This window comes from Panthera tigris, chromosome D1 (genome assembly GCF_018350195.1).
Source record: "Panthera tigris isolate Pti1 chromosome D1, P.tigris_Pti1_mat1.1, whole genome shotgun sequence".
Taxonomy (NCBI): Eukaryota; Metazoa; Chordata; class Mammalia; order Carnivora; family Felidae; genus Panthera; species Panthera tigris.
In genome coordinates, this window is record NC_056669.1 from 25,439,085 (window position 1) to 25,464,913 (window position 25,829).

The 25,829-nt window shown below is 50.2% G+C and overlaps 1 protein-coding gene and 1 long non-coding RNA gene across 5 annotated transcripts in view; one reads left to right on the plus strand and one right to left on the minus strand.

The window, feature by feature from the left end:
- Positions 1-214: 214 nt before the first annotated feature.
- On the minus strand, positions 215-17,971 carry LOC102965882. 4 transcript variants are annotated; one of them, XR_006208118.1, is made up of 5 exons: positions 16,417-17,971; positions 15,896-16,056; positions 13,823-14,360; positions 4,034-4,208; positions 216-1,551 (listed from the first exon to the last, which is right to left on the minus strand). It is a non-coding gene; the product is annotated as an uncharacterized LOC102965882 (long non-coding RNA). The 4 variants fall into 4 exon arrangements; XR_006208119.1 differs by having other exon boundaries at positions 215-1,551; positions 13,823-13,978; positions 15,896-17,971; XR_006208116.1 differs by having other exon boundaries at positions 15,896-17,971.
- FLI1 (Fli-1 proto-oncogene, ETS transcription factor) overlaps positions 15,144-25,829 on the plus strand; it is a 122,043-nt gene continuing 111,357 nt past the window's right edge. The window contains exon 1 of the mRNA XM_042957787.1: positions 15,144-15,461. Coding sequence (XP_042813721.1) covers positions 15,444-15,461 — 18 coding nt within the window. The 5' untranslated portion in view covers positions 15,144-15,443. The remainder of the gene's footprint in view (positions 15,462-25,829) is intronic.

Below are 25,829 nucleotides of genomic sequence, written 5' to 3' on the forward strand. Positions count from 1 at the left end.
CAAGCTAGTAGCTGAAGTCCTGGTAGCCATTTGACCCTTGTCTCAGCTGATCCATAAAATTTTCAGCGGGAACCCTCTTCCCTGGCTCTAATTTCTTACTGCCAGTGAGCTTATATAAAGCGTTTAGCAGAATGAAAAGGATATAGGGATCTCAAAAGAACAAAACAGCTAGCTAGCTGAGTGGCTAGCTGAGTTAATACAGGACATGCAGAACTAGCTCAATTTGAAGTCGCATGTGCTCTGGTACCCACACAGGCCAACCCACCTTTGAGGCAGTAGGATCTTCTTCAAGATCCGCTTTATCCTGCCCCTCCCATTCTAGTCCATTTTTATAAGATGGAACCAAAACCATCACCAGAAGCAGCAGCAAGAAGGCTTCATAGAGTGTGAAATATAATTTCCTATTCTTTCCATTTCCACAATACCCAGTCACTCTGAAGCAATGAGAATTTCACAGTTGCTCAGTTCATCCCTGTGTCACTCACAAATCTGACCTTTTAAAAAGAGAACATAAGATTTGGAAAAAACCTGTGTCCCCTTGCCCTCAACCAAAAATCTAGGAGACACCTTGCTTCACTAAGCCTGATTTAAAGACAGACACCCAGAAAATGAAAATATACCCTCTACTTTTGATCTCTTATCTAGGGAAAGCAGGTTCCCTCAGAGGAACTCACAAGGCAGTGAGTCCCCAGTGTTTATTGTGTTAAGTGGGGGACATTGTTTTGTGTTCGGCTGTGACGTGCATCGAAGTAACGCTAAGTGACCATGCTCTCTCCAGGACCCCACTGTCCCCATCTATCAAAGTTGAGGGTCACTGAAAAAAACAATAATGACACATCAGACCAGTATTTGATCAGACAAGTATTTACACAGCGTCTTTTCCGTCTAGAGGTTGGAAGTACTTGGTCAAAAGCATCTCAATTCTCAAACGATTATCCTTAGACATTAGTATCAGAGATATTATTGATCTCTCTCCTCACTCAAATACCTCCCACACCTCACCCCACTCCCACCCCCTCCATTAAAAAACATACCGCAAGACCTTTGTGCCAAAAGTAACTAGTATTGGCCCTTCTTGACTTTTGTCTAAGGTTTTTTTTTTTCTTTTTTCTTCTGTAAATTGGGGTTCTGAAGGCAAGAAGAGAAGAATGAAAATGGCATCTGTATTTCAGACAGCATTGCTCTAGTGTCTTCGGTGGCCAGAGTGGGCACACTTTTTCTTCTTTGGCATTTTTCTCAACAGCGTCCCAAAGGGTTTGTTTCGTTTTCAGCTAAGACAATCATCGTCCACTTCAGAGTTGCAGAGGACACACTGACTGTCCCACTCCATCCAATTATGCCTGGAAGCCTTTAAAGTCACCGATTCATTCTCCTTAAACTGTGGTAGTGACTCCTTCTACACATGACCCCGAACTTGAAGCTTTCATTAATTCTGTTCTCTTTCCTCTTTTTTTAGGGTTAAGTCCAAGTCGACAGAGCAAAGATAATACAGTCCTTGCAAACCTTTGCCTTCTCAGTGATATCACTCAGGTCCTTCTCATGACCCTTCCCCTGAAAAGGAATGAATGAATTATTCCATTCAATCAGAAGACACTGAAGCCACACGGAAACCTTACTAGAGTTATTATGAAGGATGAATACCACAGTTTTTTCAACAGGAACAGGAGAAAGAATGTCTCCCAATAACCTACAAAATACGTATAACCATAGATGAGACTAGGAATAAGCTCTTTAGAATTATAAAAATTTAAGCTAGAGCAGGGCTCAGGGTTAGCTAATAAAATCAAATTAACTAATTGACATTCATGAAGAGATAACTTAAGGAGGAGAGAAACTTGCTAAGGGACCAGAGGGAAAGAATATAATGTATATAAAAGTCTTTGGTCTTAGGGCTCCTCTTTGCTTTAATGCTTGGTCTCATCCATTCTCCAGTGACCTCATCTCTTCATCTGCAGTCCTGGGAAGCTTTATATATGTCTAATCTGCAGCTAGAGGTGAGGGATGAATCTGTCAGCCTGGGAGAAGTCTTTCCTCTTGCACCCATTCGGATCACTGATCTCTCAATCCATTGGTTCTCCGTCCTTGCTCTGAATGCTCTTTGTTTTGCACCCCATGTTCCCCCATTCCAAAATCCCCTTTTACACTGAGAGTACGTGTGAATGGCAGCGTGTATGTGTGCGTGTGTGTGTTGGTATATGATAGGAATCAAAGGCCTGACCAGCTCACACACATCTCAAAATCCAAAGTGCCCCCGTCGGCCAGCTCTTCTTAGGGGACCCCGTTCTACTCACTGCCTCCATTTCCTGGACTTATCTCCCTGAGCAGATTTCCCACTTCTTTCTCCTTGTAATTTCCAGGAGCTCAGTCTAGGTTTGCAGCCTGGCAAGGGCTATAAGAGGACACAAATAATGAGAGATAAGGAGCGTGACATCTCGTTGGCTACCCTTTAAAATCTGAAATTGCTTGCTAGAGGAGCAGGAAGCAACTTCCTTCCTTCCCGTCATTAAGAGCGAAAGGAATAGAAAATATAGAGGACATTGAAACTCAATGAGGTTTAAGCCATTTTGGGGGGTGGGGAGGGGAGGTGGAAAGAACCACAAAGACCAGAATATTGCTTTACACACAAGGCTACACATGGCCAGAAACATTGTGGATATGCAATAAATAGATATTTATCATCACAATGGGTTCCAGAAGAGTTGAGTAAAGTGTGGCAACCCTGTCAATTCTTTTACTTGCTTGGAAAAACCAAATCATGGCAAAATACCTAGTTCTCTAGGGCTGCCATAATAAAATACCAAAGTATTAGTGCCTTAAACAACAGAAATCTATTTCCTCACTGTTCTGGAGATTGGAAGTCCAAGATCAAGGTGCCAGCAGGTGTGTTCTCTCCTGAAGTTTCTCTCCTCGGTTTGCCATTGGTGGCTTTCTCACTGTGCCCACACATGGTCTTTCTTCTGTGTTCCACATTTCTGTGTACCAATCTCTTTATAAGGACCCCAGTCCTATCGGGTTAGGGTCCATCCATTTTACCTTATTTACCTCTTTAGAGGCTCTATCTCCAAATGCATTCACAGTCTGAATTACTGGTGGTAAGGGCTTTTGAGTATAAATTTCAGGGGGGACACAATTCAGTTCATAACACTACTCATCAGGAGCAGAGCTAAAACTGGAACCCAAAGTTTCTGTCTAACCCTAGACCATTAATTTGCCTTTGATTCACATCCTTTCCCAGGTTAAACACTCTCACAGAATTACGGCATACTCTAATCGGAAGGCATCTCATGATGATCTAATGGTAGCTCTCTCATTAGCCAAATAAGGAAGCTGAGTCCTAATTGTCATAGAACCCATGGTGGCACCACCCAGATAAAGTGCCCCCCCTTCCCCTGCTGGGAGCGTTTCTTGGATTCCAATCTCCCACCCTCCTAAACTCTGTACCAGGGTCACTTGCTAATGACCAGGCTCTGGATTACAACTCTATGACCCAAGGAAGCAGCCTGGTATGAGCTGGTGAGGCAGCAATAACTATGGAGCAAACCACCCCCCCCCCACAACCCTTTCCCTTTGGAAGCAGTTAGAGGGATAAGCTGGCTTTAATGAGTCTTCCTGCCCCTTTCCCTTCATTCTCTCCTCTCTTAGGCTCCTCCTTATGGCAGCTGTTACCAATTTCAGCAATTTTCTTCTGTCAAATTGAAGGCTCCAGGTGACAAAGGGAGTTGGCTGTATCTTCCCAGAGGATGAGATAGCCAGGGTTCTAATCGTACCCCACCTCCCTATTCCCAGACGGGTGGTTGGGGCTGCAGGCACTTCTCCCATTCGGCATCCTTAACCCACCCTACCCCCTCACGTACACAAACATGGCAGGCTTCCAGGTCTATGTCCAGCTCTGAAACCCCAGTTGGAAGGGAATCCAGATCAGCTCATCTTTTTTTCCCAGGACCACCAAGATTTTATTATATGCATGATCCTTGGAGTGAATGCTCATTCTGGCTCTTAAAATTATAGGAAGAGGAAGAAATAGGACACATACCTGAGTGTGTGTGTCCACACACACAACCTGAAGAGTTGGGTACCAAACTAGGGGAGGACACCCCCATCAGCTGACCATACCCATGGTACTTGGGCAGAGGGATGATCTCAGGATTCCTGGTTAAACCATGTATGTAAAAAGGAAGCCAACACATGAGCACTGATTTCATGCAACCCTGCAAAGCAGAAAATGAATTAGTATACTCAAGGGAACTGTCCCTGTCAGTTTGCCCTTAATAACAACAGGATGGTTTTGTTTTGTATGTTTCCTTCCCCCCCCCCTTATTGTTCAGAAAGAAGACATGTGGTTAAGTAATTGCCCCACTTCTCTGCCTGTCGATTTCAGTGGACACTGGTATCCTGCAATGAACAAAACAAACTCAATGCTTGCCTTCAGGAAGTTTACAATCCAGTGAAGAGAGGCAAACCTCAGATATATAGGTCTACAAATAAGGACGTGATAGCACCTGTGACACATAAAGAAGGAAGAATTTAAAATCTGTGATAACAACTGTGAAATCTGGAGAAAGTACTCAAGTGATCTCTTACAAGTCCCCTCCAAGAAAAGAAAGGAGACTAGGGAGGTGAAAAGAAAATGACAAAAGACCAAGGCTGGAGAAACTTAATCTGGATGGTGAGGTATTAATTAGACAATTTGTTTAGTGCTCACCTCCTCTAATATAGCTGAAGCCCTCATTTTCAAATTTCCAACTTGCCTGAAAAGAACCTCTGTTTAAAATGCACGACATCGGTACAGGATGCAGGAGCACCTTCTGTTTTATTTGTGGTTGCTTGGAATAGTGTTTGCTCCCTTTGGGAGGCAAGAGGATCTCTCCAAGAATCCCAGGAACAAAATTCTGGGGGCACTGGTTCTTGTACTTCAGTCCCCTCCCCTCCGCAAGCCTGTCTTGTTTTCCTAAGCAATGGTCAGGAATGTGCTGGGAGGGGGCAGCCTGGCCATCAGCCCCCAGCCCAGGCAGCCCCAGTCACGGTCCCAGGCTGGCCTTTCACCTCATAGCTCTCCTGGCTGCTCCTAGTAAGCGGCAAAATGTTTCAATATGTTGAGCTTTGGGGGAAGGACGGAGAGAAAAATCGGGATATTGTTGAGAAGGAAATAATGAATAACCCTGCCGCCAGTCTTCATACCCCCCACATGGGGAGATCTGGGTGATAAGTGTGCTTTCTCCAGAAATGGAATCCTAGCAATTGCTCTTGGTCAGAAATTTCCAGAGCCAGTTGAGGGGTAGGGAGTGGGGAGGCAGAGAAAAGGGAACAGGTACTGAATTAATTCTCTCAGTGTCCAGAACCAAAACAGTCAGGGGTCTAGGCACCAGAGAAAGAACAAAGCTTGAGCAACTGAGGCTAATTCTCGGAGGTACACAAAGCTGTGGTTTTGCTCTTACAAACTGACACACTCTCTACCTTTACCTGTCACCACCCCTCCTGCTTCTCCCTCCCAAGTTCATCTGCTCTGGTCTTTGCCAAGCGTTCTGGGGGGGGGGGGGGAGCTGGTGCTGAAGCTCCTGGTTACTGGAGACTCAGAAGCAGCTCCAGGGTGTGAAAACCACCCTCCAGGGAGGGAGCAACACTGGCAACTCCTCTCGAGGCCGAGGCCGGGCTGTTTTGTGGAGAATGGCCCTGGATTGGGCAACTAAAAGAGAGTGAATGTGAGCACAGACTCGGCAATCGGAGCCCCATTCAAGGCCACGTCTTAGAGTGAAGAAATGAGCAACATTCCAAAATTTAAAAAAAAAAAAAAGAAAGAAAGAAAAGAAAAACACAACACAAATTCGAGGACCCTGAAATGCCTTCTTAGAGAGGGTGTTGTTAAATGTTGTGGTTTTGAAATTAAAACTCCATAATAGGGTTGTTTCCCTGACATTTGCAAATCACCTTGCTCTTATAGATGCTGCCTGGAAAATGTGGATCAGAAAAAGATGTATTCAGGGGAGGTCCACATAAAGGGAAAGGTAACCTTTAAGTAAGCCAAACTTCAGGGCTTGAAAAATCAAAGAGGACCTCATTCATACTATGTAAGTCCTAGGAATAATTATTTGCATAGCGATCATTTAAAAAGTAAATAATCAAATGAAAGGAGGCCTGGGTCCCCACGTCTCCTCTTGGCTTTACGTCTGCGATATGTGTGTGGTTTCTAGTGTTCCTTGACATTTCCTAGCAACACCGGGAGGTTTCTGGAAAAGCAGCTAGGGGCACACACGGGTGGCTGTCTATTAGAACAATTCATCAGACAGCAGTTGAAATATTGATAAGAAAACGGAAATCAAATTAAAAGACGGGAAAAGAGAGAGGAAGGGGGAGTGGGACGAAGAGAGCCAGAGAGAGGCGGCAGAGAGGAAAGAGGCAGGGCGCACAGACAGAGGAGCCCAGCGGATCCTGCGGGCCCCCCAGCTCCTGCTGGGACCCAGGCTGGCGGTCTGGATACACTGCAAAGAAAGGTGTAGCTTGACTCCGGGCAGCCTGCAGGTTTAATTCTGGCACCACCAAGGATCTCGGGGGCTCTGGTAGCAGAGAATTAGCACTCAGAGCTCAGACATCCTGGAGTTTCAGGAGTTCGGCTGCCGCTGGCCAAACAGACGAGGGTGTCTAAGGTGAGTGTTCGTGTAGGGGGTATCTCTGAGGGGACTTAGGGTGGTGGCGCCTCTCCCTGCTCCAGCTGCAGTAGGGAAATGGGATGCTTTCTGGGACTCTTTCTTTCTCTCATTCTCTGGAGTGGGGCTTTCTTTTCTCTCCTTCCCAGCCCCCCCCCCACTTTTCTTGCAAATTTCACTCCAAGTTGCAAACAAAATCGGGGACACTCCCGGGGAGAAGACAGAGGCAGGAAAGAGGTATTTAGGAGCCCAAAGGAACGTACCTGGTCCCTGAACTCGTGTGTGTGTGTGTGTGTGTGTGTGTGTGTGTGTGTGTTGTGGCTTCAGGAGCCAAAAGCTGGAATCTGTTAGTGGGGAGAAAAGTGCTTTATCAGAAACACATTGGCTGCCGGAGAAGCTGCAGGCTGCCACGTTAAAGATGGTTTAAGAGAAGGAAGGCAAGAGGGCCAGACTTGGCAAGGCAGGGAGAGACTCACCCAGAGGCACCTGGCATCTAGGGTGGTTTTTGCACCCGCTAGCCCAAATATTCAGACTTCACACACCATCTCCCCCGCCACTAGAAATGCGGCTGCGTCATTCACTATCTTGGTCTCTGCCTTCAAAACTCTTTTAAGGAGCCGGGGCTGGGGAAAGGGCCTCCCTAGATCTCTAGGACCTTCAGCCAGTCGTCCTCCCCAAGTGGTCCACTAGCAGGGAAGAAGGGGGGCAGCTGGCCACTGGTGGAGTTCTGAGGTGGTTGGGGAGGCAGGCTGAAGATCTGTGCCCTGAGGGCCCAAGCTTGGCAGTTCTGTAAATATCTGCTCCCTGGGGCTTTGGGCTGCATTCGTGGGGAGACCTACCCCTACCAGGGCAGGGTTCTCTCTTCCCGCTCAGAGGGACCCCTGTGTCCCTAGGTGTGAAAGTACCCAGGCCCGGGGTCAGAGTGGGGGTGGGTGGTCTCATCTGTGGATAGAGGAGGGTTACAGGACTGCAAGGAAAAGCCACAGGCCGTCTTGAGCCGGCTCTCAACCTTCGCCATCCCTTAGCCTGAAGTCGGGAGGCGGAGACGCAGAACTGGCTCCCAGTACCTGACCACGGGGATCCTCCCTTTCTGGTCTGGGCGATCAGAGCCATCCAGCCTCCTTCCCCAACCACCTGCCCCCTCACCCACCACCGTCTCACCCATGCTGTACTCTCGGGTGACTGAGGTTTCTCCCACCCAGGTTGGTTCTTGGGCCTTCCTGACCCTTCCTCACCAACGGAGGATGTTTCAGACAGTCCCCGACACGTCGTCTTACGTCAAGGTAAGACATGACAGCGTCTTTAAACAGGTAATGACCCCCAGCCCCTCTGCCACCGGCGGGCCTGTGGTCGCTCCCCGCTTTCCCCGGGAAAAGGGGTGGAGGGTTCAGCGGGTGGATCTGGAGCCTGGGGCGCTCCCGACCACCCGAGGGTGGCACAGACCCTCGGGAATCCTTGGCTGGGGAGGAACGCTCTCGGTAGGCACTGATCGGAGACTGGAAGTGGGTGAGCGCGATGAGGTTGGGCAGGGAAAGCCGAGACGCCAGTCGGCGGACCTGCGAGCCAGCATCGGATCCCAGTGGGTCCTGCGCCCGCGCCGCTGGCGCACAACAGGTTTCAAAGTAAGGGTCTGCGTGTACTGGGGAGCGTGCACATGAGCCTCTGGGCGTGTGTACGCGGCTGTGTGAACGCGACGCGCTTCTCCCACCGGCTCGACACCCCGTCGGTCCTGAAGCCCACCTCTCTTGGCCCCACCCGCCCTCCAAAGAGCAGACTGCTACATTTGACAGAATATAGAACTTTTTTCCCACTCACAACAGTTCCCAAGAATGTAAACAAACCGAGGCCAGGACATCTGGGTTGCACGTTTAAATGAAAATGCGCCAGCGGGGCGGGGCTGAGGGTGCCCGGGGTTGGGACCCAGGCGCGACCTCCTTCCTTCCGGGTAGCAGCCCCGAGAGCCGGGGCCAGCCCGAGTCGGAGTCCCAGGTCGGAGGAGGAAGGGCCCACCGCGGTTCTGAAAACCTACCCCTCGGGTCCCGGCCCCGCCCCCTTCTCCCTGAAACTCCGCCCCTGAGGTCCCCACCCCCACCTGCTTGCCCAAGCTGAGCTCCCTCCGGCATCCGGGAATGCCACCGCAGTGTGGGTCAGTCTGCCGGCCCGTGGCCACCTCCATGGGGCTCGACCCTGGGGGAGAGCCACTTTAGCGTCCAGCCCTCCTCCCATTTCTCTAAAGGGAAATTTGTTGACACGAGGTACTCGTGTCCCGACTCCCACCCCTTCCCAAGATCTAAAGGAGTTTTATAGTCACTTGAAGGAGGCCGGGTCCCGGAGCCTTGGCGGGGAAGAGGTGTTTAATCTATGATGAATGAATGAAAAATAAGTGACTCCATGTATCGACAATCAATGAATAGATGGCTGGACCGATGGCCCCCAGGAAGAGGCAGGGCGTACACCGTACACCGGGAGGCTTTAAAGCGCGCTGGGGTTCGTTAAGTCCAGTTTTCCGGAGAGGTTAGGCAGGCTGTGACCCCTCCCACCCCCGCCACGCCCAGTTCCAGAAGCTTAGGGAGTTCTCACTTCCAGCCCGGCCCCAAAGACAGCTAGTGCCCTCCCCCCCCCCCCCCCCCCGCCCCCAGCCACTCCTCCACCCCGGTCTGCACACACTCGGGGATCCAAAACCTCAGGGATGACAAAGCCTAGAGGGGCAAGTGGGAGCCCAGGAGACTGACCCGGGCCCGGAGTCAGAGAGAAAGCAAACCGGCTCAGGAGAGCGGAGCGGTCTGGAGTGGGGAGCAGGGAGAGAGGATGCAGTCCAGGAGCTGTGGGCAGCCAAAGGAGCCGCTCGCCGCAGGAGCTCTTTTCAAGGGGGAAAAATGGATTTTTCAGCAGCCACAAAGTTTGTATTGTTGCACAAAGGGGTGCATTGACGGCGGCGAAAGGTCTGCGTGGCAGGGACAATCTTGGGTCTGTTCCGCGGCCTCCCTACATCGACCATTTGCCAGAGGGGCACAAACAGTCCCAGGCTGCCAAGCCCCTGCCATTGCGCGTCAGGCACCCGGCTCCGAGGTTGTTGACAAACACTGAGAGCCCAGGCACCCAGGCCCAGGGCCTGAAGCCGAGCCGGGCGCAGCAGTCAAGGGCACCCTGTCCACCCGGCAGCGATCTGGGCTCTGAGAACCCCCCCAGAGTGCTCAGGGGGTTATGCGCAGGACAGCCCTTAGAGTGGGGATGAGGCTGGAAAGAGCAAGGGGCAGGGAGCGAAGGAACACGAGTGACTCTTTAAGGCCATAACACGCAGTAAGTGAATAATGGTGGTACCATTAAGGTACCCCTTACATTTGCCAGGTCCTGTTCTAAGCATTGCATTTATACTAACTCCTTTAATATTAATACCAACCCCAGGAGGTAATCCATTTTGCAGATGAGAAACCGAGGTATTGAGAGGTTAACGGAGCGCAGCTTGTAAGGGGTGGTGCTAAGGACAGAACTGTGCTGACCGCCAGGGGTAGGTCCTATTATAACACCACTGTACAGATGAAGGCACTGAGGCACAAAGAGGTTAAGGAGCTTGCTCAAACCTACAGAGCTGGTAAGTGTGGAGCCAGAATTCAAACCCTAGGAGCCTGGCCCCCCCAGCGAGGCTTTCAACCTGGACTTCCCAACTTGCAGCTACGGGGTGGAGCAGGCAGGAGACCCAAGAGGAATCCTGGCCCCGTGCTATGCAAATCGCAGTCGATCCCAGTGCGAGGGCACAACTCGGAAGGTCCCTCGCCTGTCCCACGAGACGGTCAGGGTCTTCCACTTCCCCCCTTAGCGAATCTGCCCTACTCCTTACACTCACTCCCTCACCACCTACCCTGCTGGTTCAGCCCCTGCTGCATGCTGGAGGAGACACCAGCATGCACACCACGCACCAGACCAAAGGAGGCTTAGAGCTCCAGAATGTTCAGCACCACACGGCCCAGGGGCAGCATCTGGCCAACAGGTCCTGCAGAGGGGCTGCAAGGACACAGGTCTGTACTTAGAATAAATGCCGTGTGGGGCGGCCGGGAGGCAGGAAGGACGGAGATCGGAGGGGATGAAATTCTCCCTTCCCCTCTCCACCCCCCCTCCGCCCCCACCCCAAGCCCCAGTCTAGGCGCCGCTGCTGGGTGAGAGTCCCGGCACCTGGCTGGTCTCCACCTCTTGTCAGCCTGCGCTCTCTGGTCGGCCTCGGACTCCCTTGGGATTTCCTAGTCGACGCCGCGTGGTCTGGGGACCCGGCCCCGAGCGCCTCGGGCTCTGGGCGCAGAGACCCTCCCCCAGCCGGGCCAGCCGGCCCCCCGGCCCTCCCGCCGCCGCCGCGGCCTCCCACGTAGCGTTTTGAACCCGCTTGGCGCTAAGGCAAGAACGAGCGTGGGGAGCGGGCAGGGCGAGCAGAGGCTCTAAATCTTCCTTCAATCTGTGAGTAGATGAAGTCTGAGAAACAAATTCAAAGCAGGCGCGCCTGCAGAGCCTTCCTGCAGAAATATTCCCCGGCATTCAAGCGCATCCAGGGGCGGCTCGAGCTGCCTTGTTTGGCTAAGGTCAGACGAGACTCGAGTTCTCCAATAAAAATAAATCTCAAATTAATTATGGCCTCGAGCGAGGGGCCAGACACTTGAAGCTGCAGTTGTGCAGTCTGGAGTTTTGGCGCTCGCTCGCCCGTCCCTCCCCCGCGCCCCCGCTTCTCCCCCCTCCCCCCTTCCCCCCCCCCCTTTGCCAGCTCGAATACCCGCCGAGGCCGCGCTGGACCCGAGGGGCGGGGGAGGAGGGAGGACGCAGGGGAAAGGATCCGCCCGACAAGCTGTGCCAGGCCTGGCATCTTTCGGGGTTTCAAGTGACCCGGGTCCGGAGGCACCCTGGGGACCCGGCTCCGACTGTCGCGTCCTCCCACCCCCAACCTGGGCTTGGGACCAAAGAAGCCCAGGAAGTCGCGTCTGGAAAGGCTTGACCCGGTCAAAAGGGCTGACATTGAGAGAGCCAAGACACGTTTCGCCCAGCCGCTCCCCTCCCGCGGGAAGCAGGACTTCCGCATGTTTGAAAATACTGTCAAGTGCGGATGGTGCGAGGCAAGTCATAGCCCCGAAGTTCCAGGGAAAAAGCTCAAAACCCAAATATTTCCTAAATACTCGCCTCCGTGTTCGTGCTTTCTGCCCGTGACCCTAGGCTTAGACATGTGTGGTGAGTTGTTTTGTTGGTCCCCCCCCCCACCCCCAGACCTGGTAGCTTTTGTTTTAAATGCTGGCCCTGCTTCCTTGGCTTTGTGTGAGGGCTCCCTGACTTGAACGTGGGTCTGGGCTGGTGGAATGGGCACGGCTGGTAGCAGGCACTGGCCGCGGGTCACCAGCCCTGCCCAGTCTGGGAAAGGCCGGCAGGACAGTCTCTGGTGAGCCAGGAAAGAGGGTGTGTGCAAGTGTGTGGGCTGGGGTAACCAGTCCCTGGCTATGCTAGGAGAAGGGGGAGAGAGGAGAGAGGAAGGGAGGAAGGGGAGAGAGAAGGGGCGGGAGAGAGGACAGAAGGGGAGGGAGAGAGGGGAGAAGGGGAGGGGTTTCCCCTCCCCAACTCAAAGACAGATTTCATTTGTAGCCGGCTTCACCACAGGCTCTCTATCAATTTGTCTCAATGCAAACATTCGAAATATTCTCTTTGGCTGCTCGTGAAAACAATGTGAGCTGCCAGGATCAAACCATCTTTCCAGATGTCTGGTGGTAACCACATGAAACAGGGCAGACTTGTTTACTGTTGTGTTTGGTTAGGGCTTTTCCCCCCTTCAGGATTGAAAATAGAAGCAGCAGCAGGAGCTGAGCGGCAAACCCAGAGTTACATAAGTGGGGCACACTTGCCCACCAGCATGTCAGTGTGGGATGGAGGGAGTCTGGAATGCCTCAGAGAGCTGTTGTTCCCAGTTGGGGGGGGAGGGGGATTCTCCTTTCTGGGTGGAGGACCTTGTGAATGGACAGGAGCTCCTCCTGGGGGGGGGGGGCTCAGAACGAGCAAAAGTCATGGCAGGGGTGCCAGTCAGTAAGTCACAAAGGGGTGACCGTTATGCCAACGCCAGCCTCCACTCTCCCTCTCCCCCCCCCCCATCTTCAAAATTACGAAATTGCCATAGCTTTGGTTTTCAGGGAGAAACAGAAAGTGCTATTGAGCTCCACGGTGAAAACAGGAGGGCAAGTCCTCAGTTTAATCTAGTTGCATATTGAGCAACTCCCAATGGGAGAGACAGCTGCTGCTGCAAGGAATTGGGGGTGCTAGGCTTACTGGGGTAACTGTACTGATCAGTGCAGTGAAGGTAATAGGATCTTTGCTCAATAGAAGTTGGGAAGAGAGACCTAGACAACATTTTTGCCATAGAGGAGCCTTCTCAAGCACTTGGAGGAGTGCGTCAGGAAGGGGGAACAGCGGCTCCAGTGGGGTGGCCATTAGCAACCTCAGTGTTTGCCCAGGACCCGGAAGGGGGCCTCCGGGTGGTGCAGTTGGAATCCCTTCTGCCCGAAAGAGGGCCGATGTGGCTGGGGGTGCCGGGTTTTTGGCCAGGTTCGGGTGGGAAGTGGTCTCCCCGCACCCTCCTGAAAGCCCTGTTGTCTTTGAAGGTCGACAGAGTCTGGGCTGAAAAGGAAACAATTTGGGGTTTGAAAGGATGTAATTCATTCTTCCTTTCCCTTTAACCTCTTTCCTCTCTGGAAAGCATGTGGAAAAGCTGAAGGGAAGAGTGAGAGGGCAGGCGGTCGGCCTAGGGGAGGAAAGGGTTAAGCCTGATTTCTTTTAATTGAACTCCAGAACTGGTGGCCCCAGGCAAAGGGGGGGGGGGGACTGACCCCGCTAGCGGTAACCAGATGTGGCGGTCCCAGGGGAGCCCCGGAGCAGACCCCTGGATTGAGAAGCAGACAGGAGGTGGGGGGGTCGGCCCGGCCCCCATCCCACCCCCACCCCACCCCCACCCCACTCCCCCATACGCACACCGAGTCTCAATTGCTGGCAGGCTGCACCCGCCACTCCAGGTCTGGTCACGTTCAGACCCGCGTCTGTATTCGAACCCAAAATTGGAGCTGAATTGATGAGACTAATTTCGAGAGGGGGTGGGGGGAGGGAGGGAGGGAGGCGAGCTAGCTTTCTGGCTCAATTGCTCCAGAAGAAATAAAGAATTAATAAGTCACCTTTTTCGCCGCTGTGGACACCCTTTTGAATTTTTTTTTTTTCTTTCCAATTGACTCGGATCTCCTCTGGATTTTTTTTTCCTCCTTCCCCGGGTGGACTCTTAAATAAAAGTGAAAAAGTCCAAAGCGTGGTCTGGAGAGCGTGGACAAGGTAACCTGTTTGGGAGGTTGGGGAGAAGGGAGTCAGGCCGAGAGCGCCTGGGGGAGGAGTGGGGTGGGGGGATGTCTCCTCGCTGCGCGCCGGACTCCTGAGGCTGCCCCAACGGGAGGGTTCGGCGGCACTGCAGAAAGACGGGGGAGGTCTCCGGGTGGCGGGGGCCGACAAGGCGGGCCAAAAGTCGGCTGGCCTCACGGCTGGGTGGGGATGACGGTGCCGCGATCTTGAGTGCTGCGCTCTGCAGACCTGTTGACCAGTATGGAGGGAACGTCCCGCGGTAGCGTAGGTTTCTTGGGGCTTGGAGTAGCATTGCATAGGCGGCTCTGGCCGAACGCTGGGACTTGGGCCATCTGGTCCAGGTAAAGTGCAAGGGGTTGGACCCTAGAAGGCGCGGAGAAGTGGCCTATAGTGCTGCCGGTCCTGGCCCTGGGCGGGCGCCGGGAGCTCTCCAGGAGCAAAGGGCCGAGGCGCGCCGCCCGGAGGGCGCCCTTCTGCTAACAATGCACTGGGAGCCTAGTCCTCGCCCCCGATGGTGGGGTCCTTCCGAAACCGCCCAGAGTCCGCGTCGGCCGGTGAAATAGCTCCCGGAGTCTGCCGCGACTCGGCAGCCGAGGGCCCGAGTGGAAAAATTCCCATTGGATGCATTTTTTTAATGGTTGGTTTCCTTCGGTCTGAGTCCGGATCTTCCCGGGCAGTAGGCTCCAGGTTATCCCCAGCCCGAGTAAACTTAACCCCCCCCCCCCATAAGTTTACTCCGGCTGGAAAAAGCATTAATGAACCTATCTGTGGGAAGAAACGGAAAGGGAATGAGTCAAGAGGGCCACCTTCGGCCAACGGCCCCGGGAAAAGGAAGGAGGCCAAAGGCGTTTGGTTTTGGACTTTGGGAGAAGGTGTTGGGGGTGGGGGTGCAGACTGCGGGAATCAGGGCGCGGGCGCCGGGCGTGGACCCCGGCATTGTTCCCAGCTCTCTCTTATCTCCCAGGAGCAAGTATCCTGTGTGCGCTGCGCACGAATGTATCTGGGCATCTCCGGGTATATTTATATAGTGTGTGTGATGCGAAAAGCAGGACCAGCAGAGGGGAGGAAGAGGGGGTGTGGGGGGAGGGAAGACGAGGGAGAGAGCAGAGGGGAGAGAAGAGAGAGGAGAGCGCGAGACAGAGAGAGAGAGAGAGAGAGAGAGAGAGAGAGAGAGAGAGATAGGACTTCCTCCCCGATTCGCAAAGTGAAGTCACTTCCCAAAATTAGCTGAAAAAAAAGTTTCATCCGGTTAACTGTCTCTTTTTCGCTCCGCTACAACAACAAACGTGCACAGGGGAGCGAGGGCAGGGCGCTCGTGGGGGGCACGCAGGGAGGGCCCAGGGCGCCAGGGAGGCCGCGCCGGGCTAATCCGAAGGGGCTGCGAGGTCAGGCTGTAACCGGGTCAATGTGTGGAATATTGGGGGGCTCGGCTGCAGACTTGGCCAAATGGACGGGACTATTAAGGTAAGCGACTGGGCAGTGGGCGCGGGAGCGGCGGGGCCGGCCGGGGCGGCGAAGCAGCGGGCAGGCTTGGCGCTGGGCGCCGGGGTCCCGGAAGACGTGGCCACTCTCCCTTCCTTCCGTGCCCCGGCTTCGCGCCGTCTCCTCCCGCGCTCCGGTGGCGAGTCTCACTCGCGGGCGCGACCCTCCGGGTTCACGACCGACAGCGATCTCCCCCCCCCCCCCCCGCACCCCTTGTCCCGAAGCCGTGTCCGGCCCGCTCGTACGTGCTGCGGGCCGGGCTGCGGACGGAGGTCCGCGTGAAACCTGGGGACCCCGGGAGCAGATCCAAGGCAGGGGCCGGGGACCCCCGCGTCCATCACTCTCCCCACCCCCGGGCAAGCTGGGCGTCTTGGCCCAGGCGCCGGGCACTGGCCCGGCGGCCGGCTTCTTCTTACCCGAGGCCGAAGGCGACGGGGGCGGGAGATGCAGCCGCCACCAGCTCTGGTCCCCGCCTGGAGGGCCCTGGGGCGGGCAAGTGGATGGGTTGCAGGCGGATCGGGGTGCAAGTGAGTGTGTCTGGGGGTCTGTCTGAGCGGGCTCCTCCAGATGGAATCCCCTGTTTACATGTCAGCGCGGGCTGGTTTCCCTTCCTCTTGGTATTTGCGTTGCCGGCTCTCGGCGCTCGGGAGCTGCCGGCTCCCCGGGACTGACGGGCGGGCCTCGGCGCTCAGCCGGCAGGGGGGTCTCTCTGCGGCCCCGCTCCGCGCCGCCCCCCCAGCCCCAGCCCCCGGCCCCGGCTCTCCGCGCCCCGGCGTGCGCCGACTCCGGGGGCAGGGCGCGCTCCACGGTTTCCCAAAGAGGGTCCCGCGCCCTGCACAGCCCCTTCTCCTTCGGTGGCCGGCGCTGAGCCCACGGCCACGGCGACCGCCCTGCCAAATCCACCCCCCACACCCCCCCCTCGCGTCACCCCACACACCTCGCGCCTGGGTCTGAGTTGCAAAATGCAGCCCAGAGGGGTGGCCGAGGGTCTGGGTTTCGAGTCAGACTTCAGAAGTGTTGATTGCCTGCTCCTTCTGGAAGCGAGAAGTGGGGCCAGGAGCAGGGAGGAGGGACACCCCCTCAAGTGACTGACCTTAGAGGACCGAGAGCAATGAATGGGACCAGGAGTCGGCTTCCAGGCTGTCCCGCAACACCAAGCAGGAGTCAGTCTGGAAAAACTATTACGCTGGTGAGGTGGGGACTGGCAGAGCCCGCCATTCCCCAGAACCCAAAGGAATCAACTTCTCGCTCAGTGCTGAGTTAAGAGGAGACTAAGATGTTGTGCTTGGAGAATTGAAGAGATTTTTATCATTTGGGTGGAGTAGTGGTTTTTATTTTCTAAGGTTTTTTTTTTTTTCCTTTTCTTTTCTGAAAGTTTGAAACATGCTGACTTAGGTAAAAGGCACCAACAGAAGGAACTTGAAAATCTGGAGAGGTGATAACTGGTTGTACTGGGTTAAGGGGAGCCTCTGTGAGTCTGGATTCTTCCAATTTAAAGTGCGTGGGGGTGAGGAGTGTCCCTATAGCGAGGGTGGAGGTGGCCACTGGTCATTTGCGCCTGCTCCTCTGCCTGCGGGCGTGTGCTTGCAAGTGTCTGTGTGTCCCAGGTTTGGTAAAAGGATGCTCTGCTCTAGAAACCTGCCCCCCTCATCAGGACACTTACCCCTTACCCAGAAGCACTCCCTCTGATCCGGAAGGTTGGTAAGATGGCTCCAGGGTCTTGATGTGGACACCCTAAGGAGAAGTGAAGCAATATCTCCATGATACTCGGACCTCTAAGGCCCTGAGCAAATGGAGGAAGCTGTGGTCTGTGTACCCGAGATGTGCTAACCTCTTTAGATACACACACAGGGACTGGCGTGGCAGGCAGTGAGAGCAGGCTTAAGGACCCTGGTGCTTCATGCCAAGGATGGAAATAAAGGTCTTCTTTTTCATGTGGGTGGTGGGAGCCTGGGAGCCCCTCCAAACCCTCCTCAGGAGCACCCTTGTCTCCTGTCCAGGTGACCCGGCTATGCAGACGCCCCCACAGAGCAGCGACTTTCAGAGTTATCTTTGGTCACCCAAAGTCTGCAGAATTGACTTGCTGGTGTATACTTTGGTATTGAAAGTGTGTGAAAGCCAGTTTCCTGTTCCTGTGTGACCTTTGGACCTTGATGTTCCCCAGACCCTGTTCCGGAGATGATTCCAGCACTGTCTTTGCAGGGGACAGTGGACAAGGGGAGGCCCGTGGATTTCTGGTCTCCGTGTGAGAGTGCACGGTCCATTAGACCCATGTGAAGTTCAAAATCTTTGTACAAATGAAACAGTGGGACTAAACTAGCTCTACAGTAGTAACTTTCGAATCCTCTCTTCCTAATGTATCACATTATATGCTCCCATAAGGACATGTACCTGCATGTTCACGAAATCTAGTTTTATACAGATTGAGGTCTGTAGACAGAAACCTAGAATGTGGGTTCCCACTTTGAGTGACCTTGACAAATCATCTTCGAGTAATTCCGCAATGTGATTTTTATGCACCTGCATATTTCTTCCTCAACTATAAGGCATGTCTATCTTTTAAAATACCTCTGGGTCTCAGCACTAAGGAGGTATTTGCTCCAGGATGCCAGGGGAGTCTGGATTTCTTTGCAGAGGGTTTTTATTCTGTGCATAATTTACACAACTCAGTGTTTTCAAAATCTTAATCTCGCTGCCCTTGTTACAAGTCCTTCTGTGTCATGTTCCCTTCTCCTCTCCAAGAATGTCTCCTGGGAAGGCTCTGAGCATCACGTTAGGAATACTAAAATTTTCAGGATCCATTCCGCACTTCTTCTGCCACACACAAGTTAACCCGCGATATTAAACAACACCTACCCCACCCCTGCTCCCCACAGTGATATTATCAGTGTTGAAAATCACGTGATACGGGTTGCTGCTCAAGAGATGACCTGGTTTCAAAACCCGCCTCTTGGTTTTTTGCAGTCTTCAGTTGAATCTCATTCTTCCATCCAGGAAAGCTTGATTCAATGCCCACGGTCCCAATTAAAGATGGGGAAACGACCCCTGAGGATGCAGACATGGTGAATGAGACAGAGAAATGCACAGCAGACTCCAAGTCAAAAAACTTGAGTCCATTCTCAATTGTTACTCGGTTCCTGTGGGCCCTACAGTGAGGCATCTCGGTTCCTTGAATGTCAGTTTCCTCATCTACAAAATGGGGCCAAGGTGCTCCCTTGCCAGAAATCAGAGTAAGGATTAAAGAAAGCTTAGTACCTTAGCTGAATGTACATGAGTTGAATTTCTCCTTGGGGATAGGGCTTGTGGGGATCGATTGGTCAGAGCATTAGATCAGAGCTCTGGATTTACCATAAGACATATTTTATTAGTTCAACATAATATTAATATTACTATAATATTAATCACGCATCTTTTATGCTCCAAGGGTCTGCTTTCTGTGTTGAGGATAAAACAGGTATCAAAACCCTGCTGGCATGAATACTCTACGGAGGTGGCAGACGCATAAATAAATAATTCTATGTCCAGGAGTGATACCCCTTCTGAAGAACAATGAAGCAGGTTAGGGGATAGAAAGTGATGTGGTCGTATCAGCCAGGATGGTCGGAGAGGATGCTTCGATAAAGCCACAATCGAGCAGAGACACTTTCAGTTTTCATCCTTTACCTCAGGAAAATGCAGCACCATACAACCCCTAATGCTGGGAGAGCAAAATGGGAAAGATAGGTTGAGGTCAGCGCTGGGCTCTGAAAAACAGCACAGAGACCAATGTGGCAGATGGGGCCAGGAGGATGGGTCATCGCTGACAGGACAGTGCTTATCCAGTCGGGAAACTTCAGGATGGTAGCGGAGGAGGAACCAGCAGAGTGAGGAGCACTTGGGAACAAAGACTTTACTTCTGCCCTCAGAAAGGGGTCTTGCCTTTGTTTTGAAGAGTGAACTGCCTCCCTCTCCCCCCCCCCGCCCCCCATCTTTTAACCTTCCTATCGCCTGGATTCATGAGGACTCCAGGCCAGATAGACTTTGTCAGTTTATCTGTCCCCATGACCACATCGAATTGTTTGCCTCAGGTAATTACCAAATGGTGACCCCTGTTTTGCTTGTGAATAATTCCTACAAAAATCTTCCTTGCGCTTCTGCTGCCATTCGAATTCAAGTTTACAGGTTTGCAACTTTAGAACTTTACAGATTACTGAGCTCCACGTGCGCATTCTATGGGTGGGGAAACTGAGGCCCAGAGTTATTTAATGAATTATCTAAGATCACACAGCTAACTCCTGACAGAGTCAAGATGAGAATTCAGGGAGCCTAACCCTCCAGCTAGTGTTCTTTCCATGACACCACGAAGATTTCATTTGCTTTCATTACATTATCATGAATTATAGAATCCCGAAGGCAGTGGGTATGTGAGAGAAGTAGACAGAGAAACACAGAGAGAGAAGTCTTTAAAAAAAAAATCATGACGTATGTAGCACTTTGAACTAAAGACATTTCTGTTATTTAATGAATAATGTATCACTACCATCTTGAAGTATGTCCGTATTTTTTTAAAAAGTCCAGATTTTCAGATAGGATTTTTAAACTGCTGTTTTTCAAAAGAAATCCTTCTTTTCCTATAGACAAACAAGGTCTCCATTACCAGGGGACAACAAAAAGTACAGCATTTTGCTTAAATAGCCAATGGGCCCTTCTATAGACTGGAGGCAGGTGGGATGAATTCCTATTTCAATTCTTTGAATAATTGAATATTTGACTATTTAAGTTAAATATATTCAGATGCATTACAATATGCCTTACTGGCTCATCTTTCAGACTGTGTAGTAGGTAGGTCTTGGAAAACAACCACATTAAATAAGATTCCAGATTTCGACGTCTGCTTCTGTTTGGGGTCAACCAGTTAACTGGGCATTGGTTTTTAAAAAGCAGTTAATTTAAACCAAGTCTATCTTCTAGAAATGTATAACAGTCATCTAATGCTAGTACTGAGTTGCCTGGGGGGGCAAAAATGTTGGGAAAATTTTTATGATGATGAATCGCCGGGCAGGATTTCTAATGGACTGAGGCCTTTATCCTACCTCAAACTTCAAAAGCATATCCTCAAATTGTAAGTCAATACTCAGGCCATCCTCGTCTTCTCTGAAAGAAGTCTTTTTCTATCTATAGCTTGGTAGACAGGTTTTCAGGGTACAGACCAATTGAAAATCTACTATTTTCATTCATTTTAGACAATTAACTACAATATGTAGGTCTAGAATCCTGTTTTTGTTTTGTTTTGAATAACATGACTTTCTTTTTTTAGCCTGTAGTTAAAACAGTCTTTCTATCTTTGGCTTGTTGTTTTGTGACAAATTGAGAAGGCCAAAGGACATTGGCTACTGTGTACACACACACACACACACACACACACACACACGTGCGTGCGCGCACACACAATCTCATAAAATCATCAACCAGAATAACAGTTTTTCTAGTAACCTCAGATCTTTGCAGGTGTCTTTTCCTTGCTATACTCTGCTTCATTTTCTGTTGCTTTAATGATTTATATCTATAGTGCTCACTCCATTCATGTATCAGTTCATCGGTGGGGGGGGCATTACTAAGTGACGTCACTGTGATTCTTCCACTGACCTCATAGACCCAACATCAGTAGCCTGTGTACTTGGAGATGTTTCCCAGAGGCAATGGGTGGGATTTTTCTATCCCCATATTGTCACTCTTGGAGCCAATATCTTGGAAGTTTGACAGAATTAGACAATCTATGGAATAACCTTTTCTGTGTGAAGCTGGCTGGTTTTATGAGACTCTGTAACCTTTGCCTTGCTGGCGTCATAAACTGATGCCAGTCATATTAATGCAAGTCAGTAAGCATGCAAATCAGCAAGGCCTTTTGCATGACTATAATGCAGGGTAACTAAGTGTTGTCAAGATATAATGCTAGTGGCAAAAAGGCTGCTGGGCTGGAGACTGAGCAGGAGGATGGGATGTGAGTGTACACAGAGAAATGCAGTAAGTGTTATGGTAGCCTCAAGGAAGGAAAGAGCCATTTCCACTGGACAGGCACAGAAAGACCCAACACCAATAGTCATGTGTACGGTCCCTTCTATTTACAAAGCACAAACACTTTTTGCATAAACACTTGCCTTTAATCCTTCTGATAGCCCTTTGGGAGATAATACCACCATGTCTCCATTTTGTATGGGAGAAATTAAAGTTCAGGAAAGTTAGGTAAGTTATTTAAGGTGACGGCTAATAGATGACAGAGTTGGGTTTCAAGCCCAGGGTTTCTGATTCCAGAATACCTGCTTTTCCTATATACACCTTGCCTCTTGGCATAGGTGGACCTGGACCTTGGCTTTGAAAGATCGGTAGGACTTGCACAAGAAGAAATGGTTCAGGGGCTTTCTTAGAAGTCAGAATACTTTGGTGATGGGGTGGGTGGGTGGGCCGGGTGCAAATGAAGGCAAAGGTAGAAGTGAAAAGATTGGATGGAATTGATTACGGAGGACCTTCAATGTCATAACAAAGAATTTAGGTGTAGAAAGGAGGAGTCACACAATTTTGAAGAGAGGGATGACCAAGTACAAATCTCTTAGGAATGGAACCCTTCCTGTCCTCATCCTACTCCTTGGGAAATGGAGAAAGAAGTGGCTCCATCACTTGTCAGAGGACGCAAAAAGTGACTAACAGGGTTAGAAAGCCAGCGATAGACTCGAACCATGCTATCAGCCGTCTTTTAAGATACCTGTTGATTAAACATGGCGTCAGGAAAGGGAAAAGAAACTCTATTTCGCCAGATCTCATAAAAATGTGATTTTCCTCTTCACTCATGTCAGTGTGTCTTCTTTCTCAGTGTTCTAGAGATTTCACCACAAGCCATCTTTTCGACTGGGCCATCTATCCTGGGGTACAACTGTAGTTCCTTTTGAGAATGAGTCAGCAGATAGTAATTGTGAAGAGACAAAAGGAAAGGTTGTTTCCCTGAGACTCAAATCAAATTTCGATGGAAATTCAGACAGGTCTGACATACTTTCAGAATTTGGTTATGCCTATCCACCTCATTTAGGAATACTGAAATTTCACCCAAGCAAACCAGAAACTCGGTTAGCGCCATCATTCCAAGCAGGATCAGAGATTAAATGTTCAGATGCATTTTCACGTCATTCAGTTCCACTTTACAACACCTTCCGATTTGTTTATGCCTACAAAAATGAACCAAAAATGCCGACATATTTAAGATGGTTCCCACCTTTGGGGAACAGTGTACCTGCCATGCAGTTCATGATCAAAACCCCAGAGTGTGTAAAGTTTTCAAGTTACCTCCTGGAGAATGTAGACTGGAAAACTGAAATGTTTTCCCAACAGCAGAGCCCATTTACTCAGACAGTGCTATGTGTCCAAGGTAATGAAAGACCATGTGTCACATCTCAGTGCACACATGCAAGAGGCCAGAATTACAGGTGCCATGGGAGCTCTAACCTTGCATTTCTAGACACGTGTGGGTTTCACATGTCTACTGGAATCTAACATTCCAGTAGCAGAGTTGTTGGGTCTGCGTATATGGGTATTCATTGATTTTAGGTGTGAAGAGATCTGAGAATGAATGAGCTTGCACTGTTGTTCATGTGGCAGAAATGCGAACAGTTATTATTATAAAATTACTCAGCTTGTGAGTTGTCTTTATGTTAATGCTGTTACAATCGATATAAACGCATATATTTAGATCTCAGTTCTTATGCCTGAAGAGTCATTTCACCTTTCGGCATTTATCACTTAATTCATAGTCCTTCATTTATTCATTCAACCCAAAAGTGAATAATATAGCCGGGCACAGTGCTCAACAGAGCTCCATGTAAAAGAACAAGAACACAATGCTTACAGTATTCCTTCCAGACTTCTAGAGGATAGAGCTTTGTCTGCTTCCAGATTCTAAGCTCTGACTATTAGAGATTCCAAGATCAGCAATATTCATTGGGGGAATCTTATTTGTGGCTTTTTACTATAAAGAAATTTAGGCACATTTTCCCAGTGGTAACATCCAGCTTATAATTTCCATTGTCTCTTTGCTCTTGGTGATACTAGTCTGTTGTACGGACCTTTTTTGGAAAACCAGGGCCTCGGCCAGGGAGACGACACCTTTTTCTCCCTTTCTCAGCTGTAGTTCTTTAACACAGAGAAAAATACCATAAATCAAGGGCAAAGATAAATGAGAAACTGAAGAATATCCCTCAGATATAAAAAAAAGGCAAATGTCCTAGTATACAAGATTTTTTACAAGGTAATAAGAAAAAGACAGACAAGTTGGCAGTAAAGTAGGCAAAATTGCTATGATAGACAATGCTAGAACAAGAAATAGAAATGGCCAATAGGCATATGAAAAGAATTTCAAGCATGTGCATAAACATATCCAAATGAAAATCATGAAATTCCAATATTTATCACCTATGAGTGCAGTGTAACAAAGATTAAAACAGCTTAATAATGCCTCATGTTGGGGCACGTGGGTGGCTCAGTCGGTTGGGCATCTGACTTGGCTCAGGTCATGATCTCGCGGTCCGTGAGTCCGAGCCCCGCGTCTGACAGCTCAGAGCCTGGAGCCTGCTTCAGATTCTGTGTCTCCCTCTCTCTCTGCCCCTCCCCAGCTCATGCTCTGTCTCTCTCTGTCTCAAAAATGAATAAACGTTAAAAAAAAATTTTTTTTATTATTATTATTTTTTTAACGTTTATTTATTTTTGAGACAGAGAGAGACAGAGCATGAGCTGGGGAGGGGCAGAGAGAGAGGGAGACACAGAATCTGAAGCAGGCTCCAGGCTCTGAGCCGTCAGCCCAGAGCCCGACGCGGGGCTCGGACTCACGGACCGCGAGATTGTGACCTGAGCTGAAGTTGGACGCTTAACCGACTGAGCCACCCAGGCGCCCCTCCAAAAAATTTTTTTTTAAAAAATAATGCCTTGTGTTAGAAAGTGTAAGGGTAAGGGCACCTGGGTGGCTCAGGGGGTTAAGCATCTGACACTTGATTTCCGCTCAGGTCACAATCTCAGGGTTGCGGGATGAAGCCCGACGTGGGCCATGCACTGGGTGTGAAGCGTGCTTAAGATTCTCTCCCTCCCTCTCTCTCTTTCTCTCTCTCTCAAAGAAAAAAAGAAAAGAAAGGGTAAGGGGGAAATGTCACTCCTTATCTCATGGGGGGAATCTAGCTTGGTACATTCTGGATGGCACATGGATTGGAAGCATCGATCGAGATGTTAAATATTTACAGAAGTTTGACAACAATTCCAGTTTCTAAAAATTTAGCTTATGGACATGTCCACTCAGATAGGAAAGATATATGTACGTGAAGTTTTCTGTACCATTGTAATAGCAAAAGTTGGAAAGAATCTGAGTATCCATCAACAAGGAACTTGTTAAAAACGCTATGGAGGATGTATATAAGAAAACACCGTGCAAGTGTTACATGGAATAAAATCAATTGTCCAGACACACTGATTTAGAAGGTTCCCCCAAGGTATACCTTCACATGGAAAAAAGCAAGTTACAAAACCTGTGGTCCCATTTTTGTATAAATATATACGTAAATACACAAATAAATAGAAAATGCGCCCGTAGGCATGGTTATGCATAGACAATTTCTGGAAGAATATGCAAGAGGCAATTAACAATGGTTGCCTCTTGGCAGGGAGAAATAGACTTATTTTTCACACTATAAACTTAGGTAGTCTGTGATTTTTTTTTAATCACTAGTATATATTACTTTTTAAAAAATTTTGTAAAAGGATGTAAAAAATAAAGAGGGACTTTAGAAACAGACATGTCAAAAAATGGGCCAGACACCAGCATTCTAACCCAAATGTGCTGATTTCAGAGACTTTTAGGTCCCACTCTGTAGTGAATACAGAGTTAAAATCATCCAGCCTGGGATCCAGAGACCTGAATTCTGGCCCTGGCTCTGCCACAAATGAGTGATAGGATCTTAGGCAAGTCACTTCAGTCCTTCCAAATTCATGCACATTTTCTCATGTTAAATGTTTTCTCGAGTATCCAATGAGGGTATAATTTCGAATTTTCCTTTGAGCTCCCACGCTCATAAAACTCTGATCCCTGACAGGCTTCAAAAACATTGCTTATTTGGGGGTGTGGATGAGTGAGCCTCTCATAGAAGTTCTATTGGAGCCCATGTGGCTCTTCTCTGCCATCTCGGGACTGAATTCTAGAGTGATCTTTGAGGCCAGTTGAAGGCTGGGGCTCTCGGAGGTGCTTTGTGAATTTCTGTGAGCTGGTTGTTTTTATTACCAAGTGACACTGGAGCTGTGCTAATCCCTTTGCACTAATGCAAACTAAGAATAGGGCCTAACTCC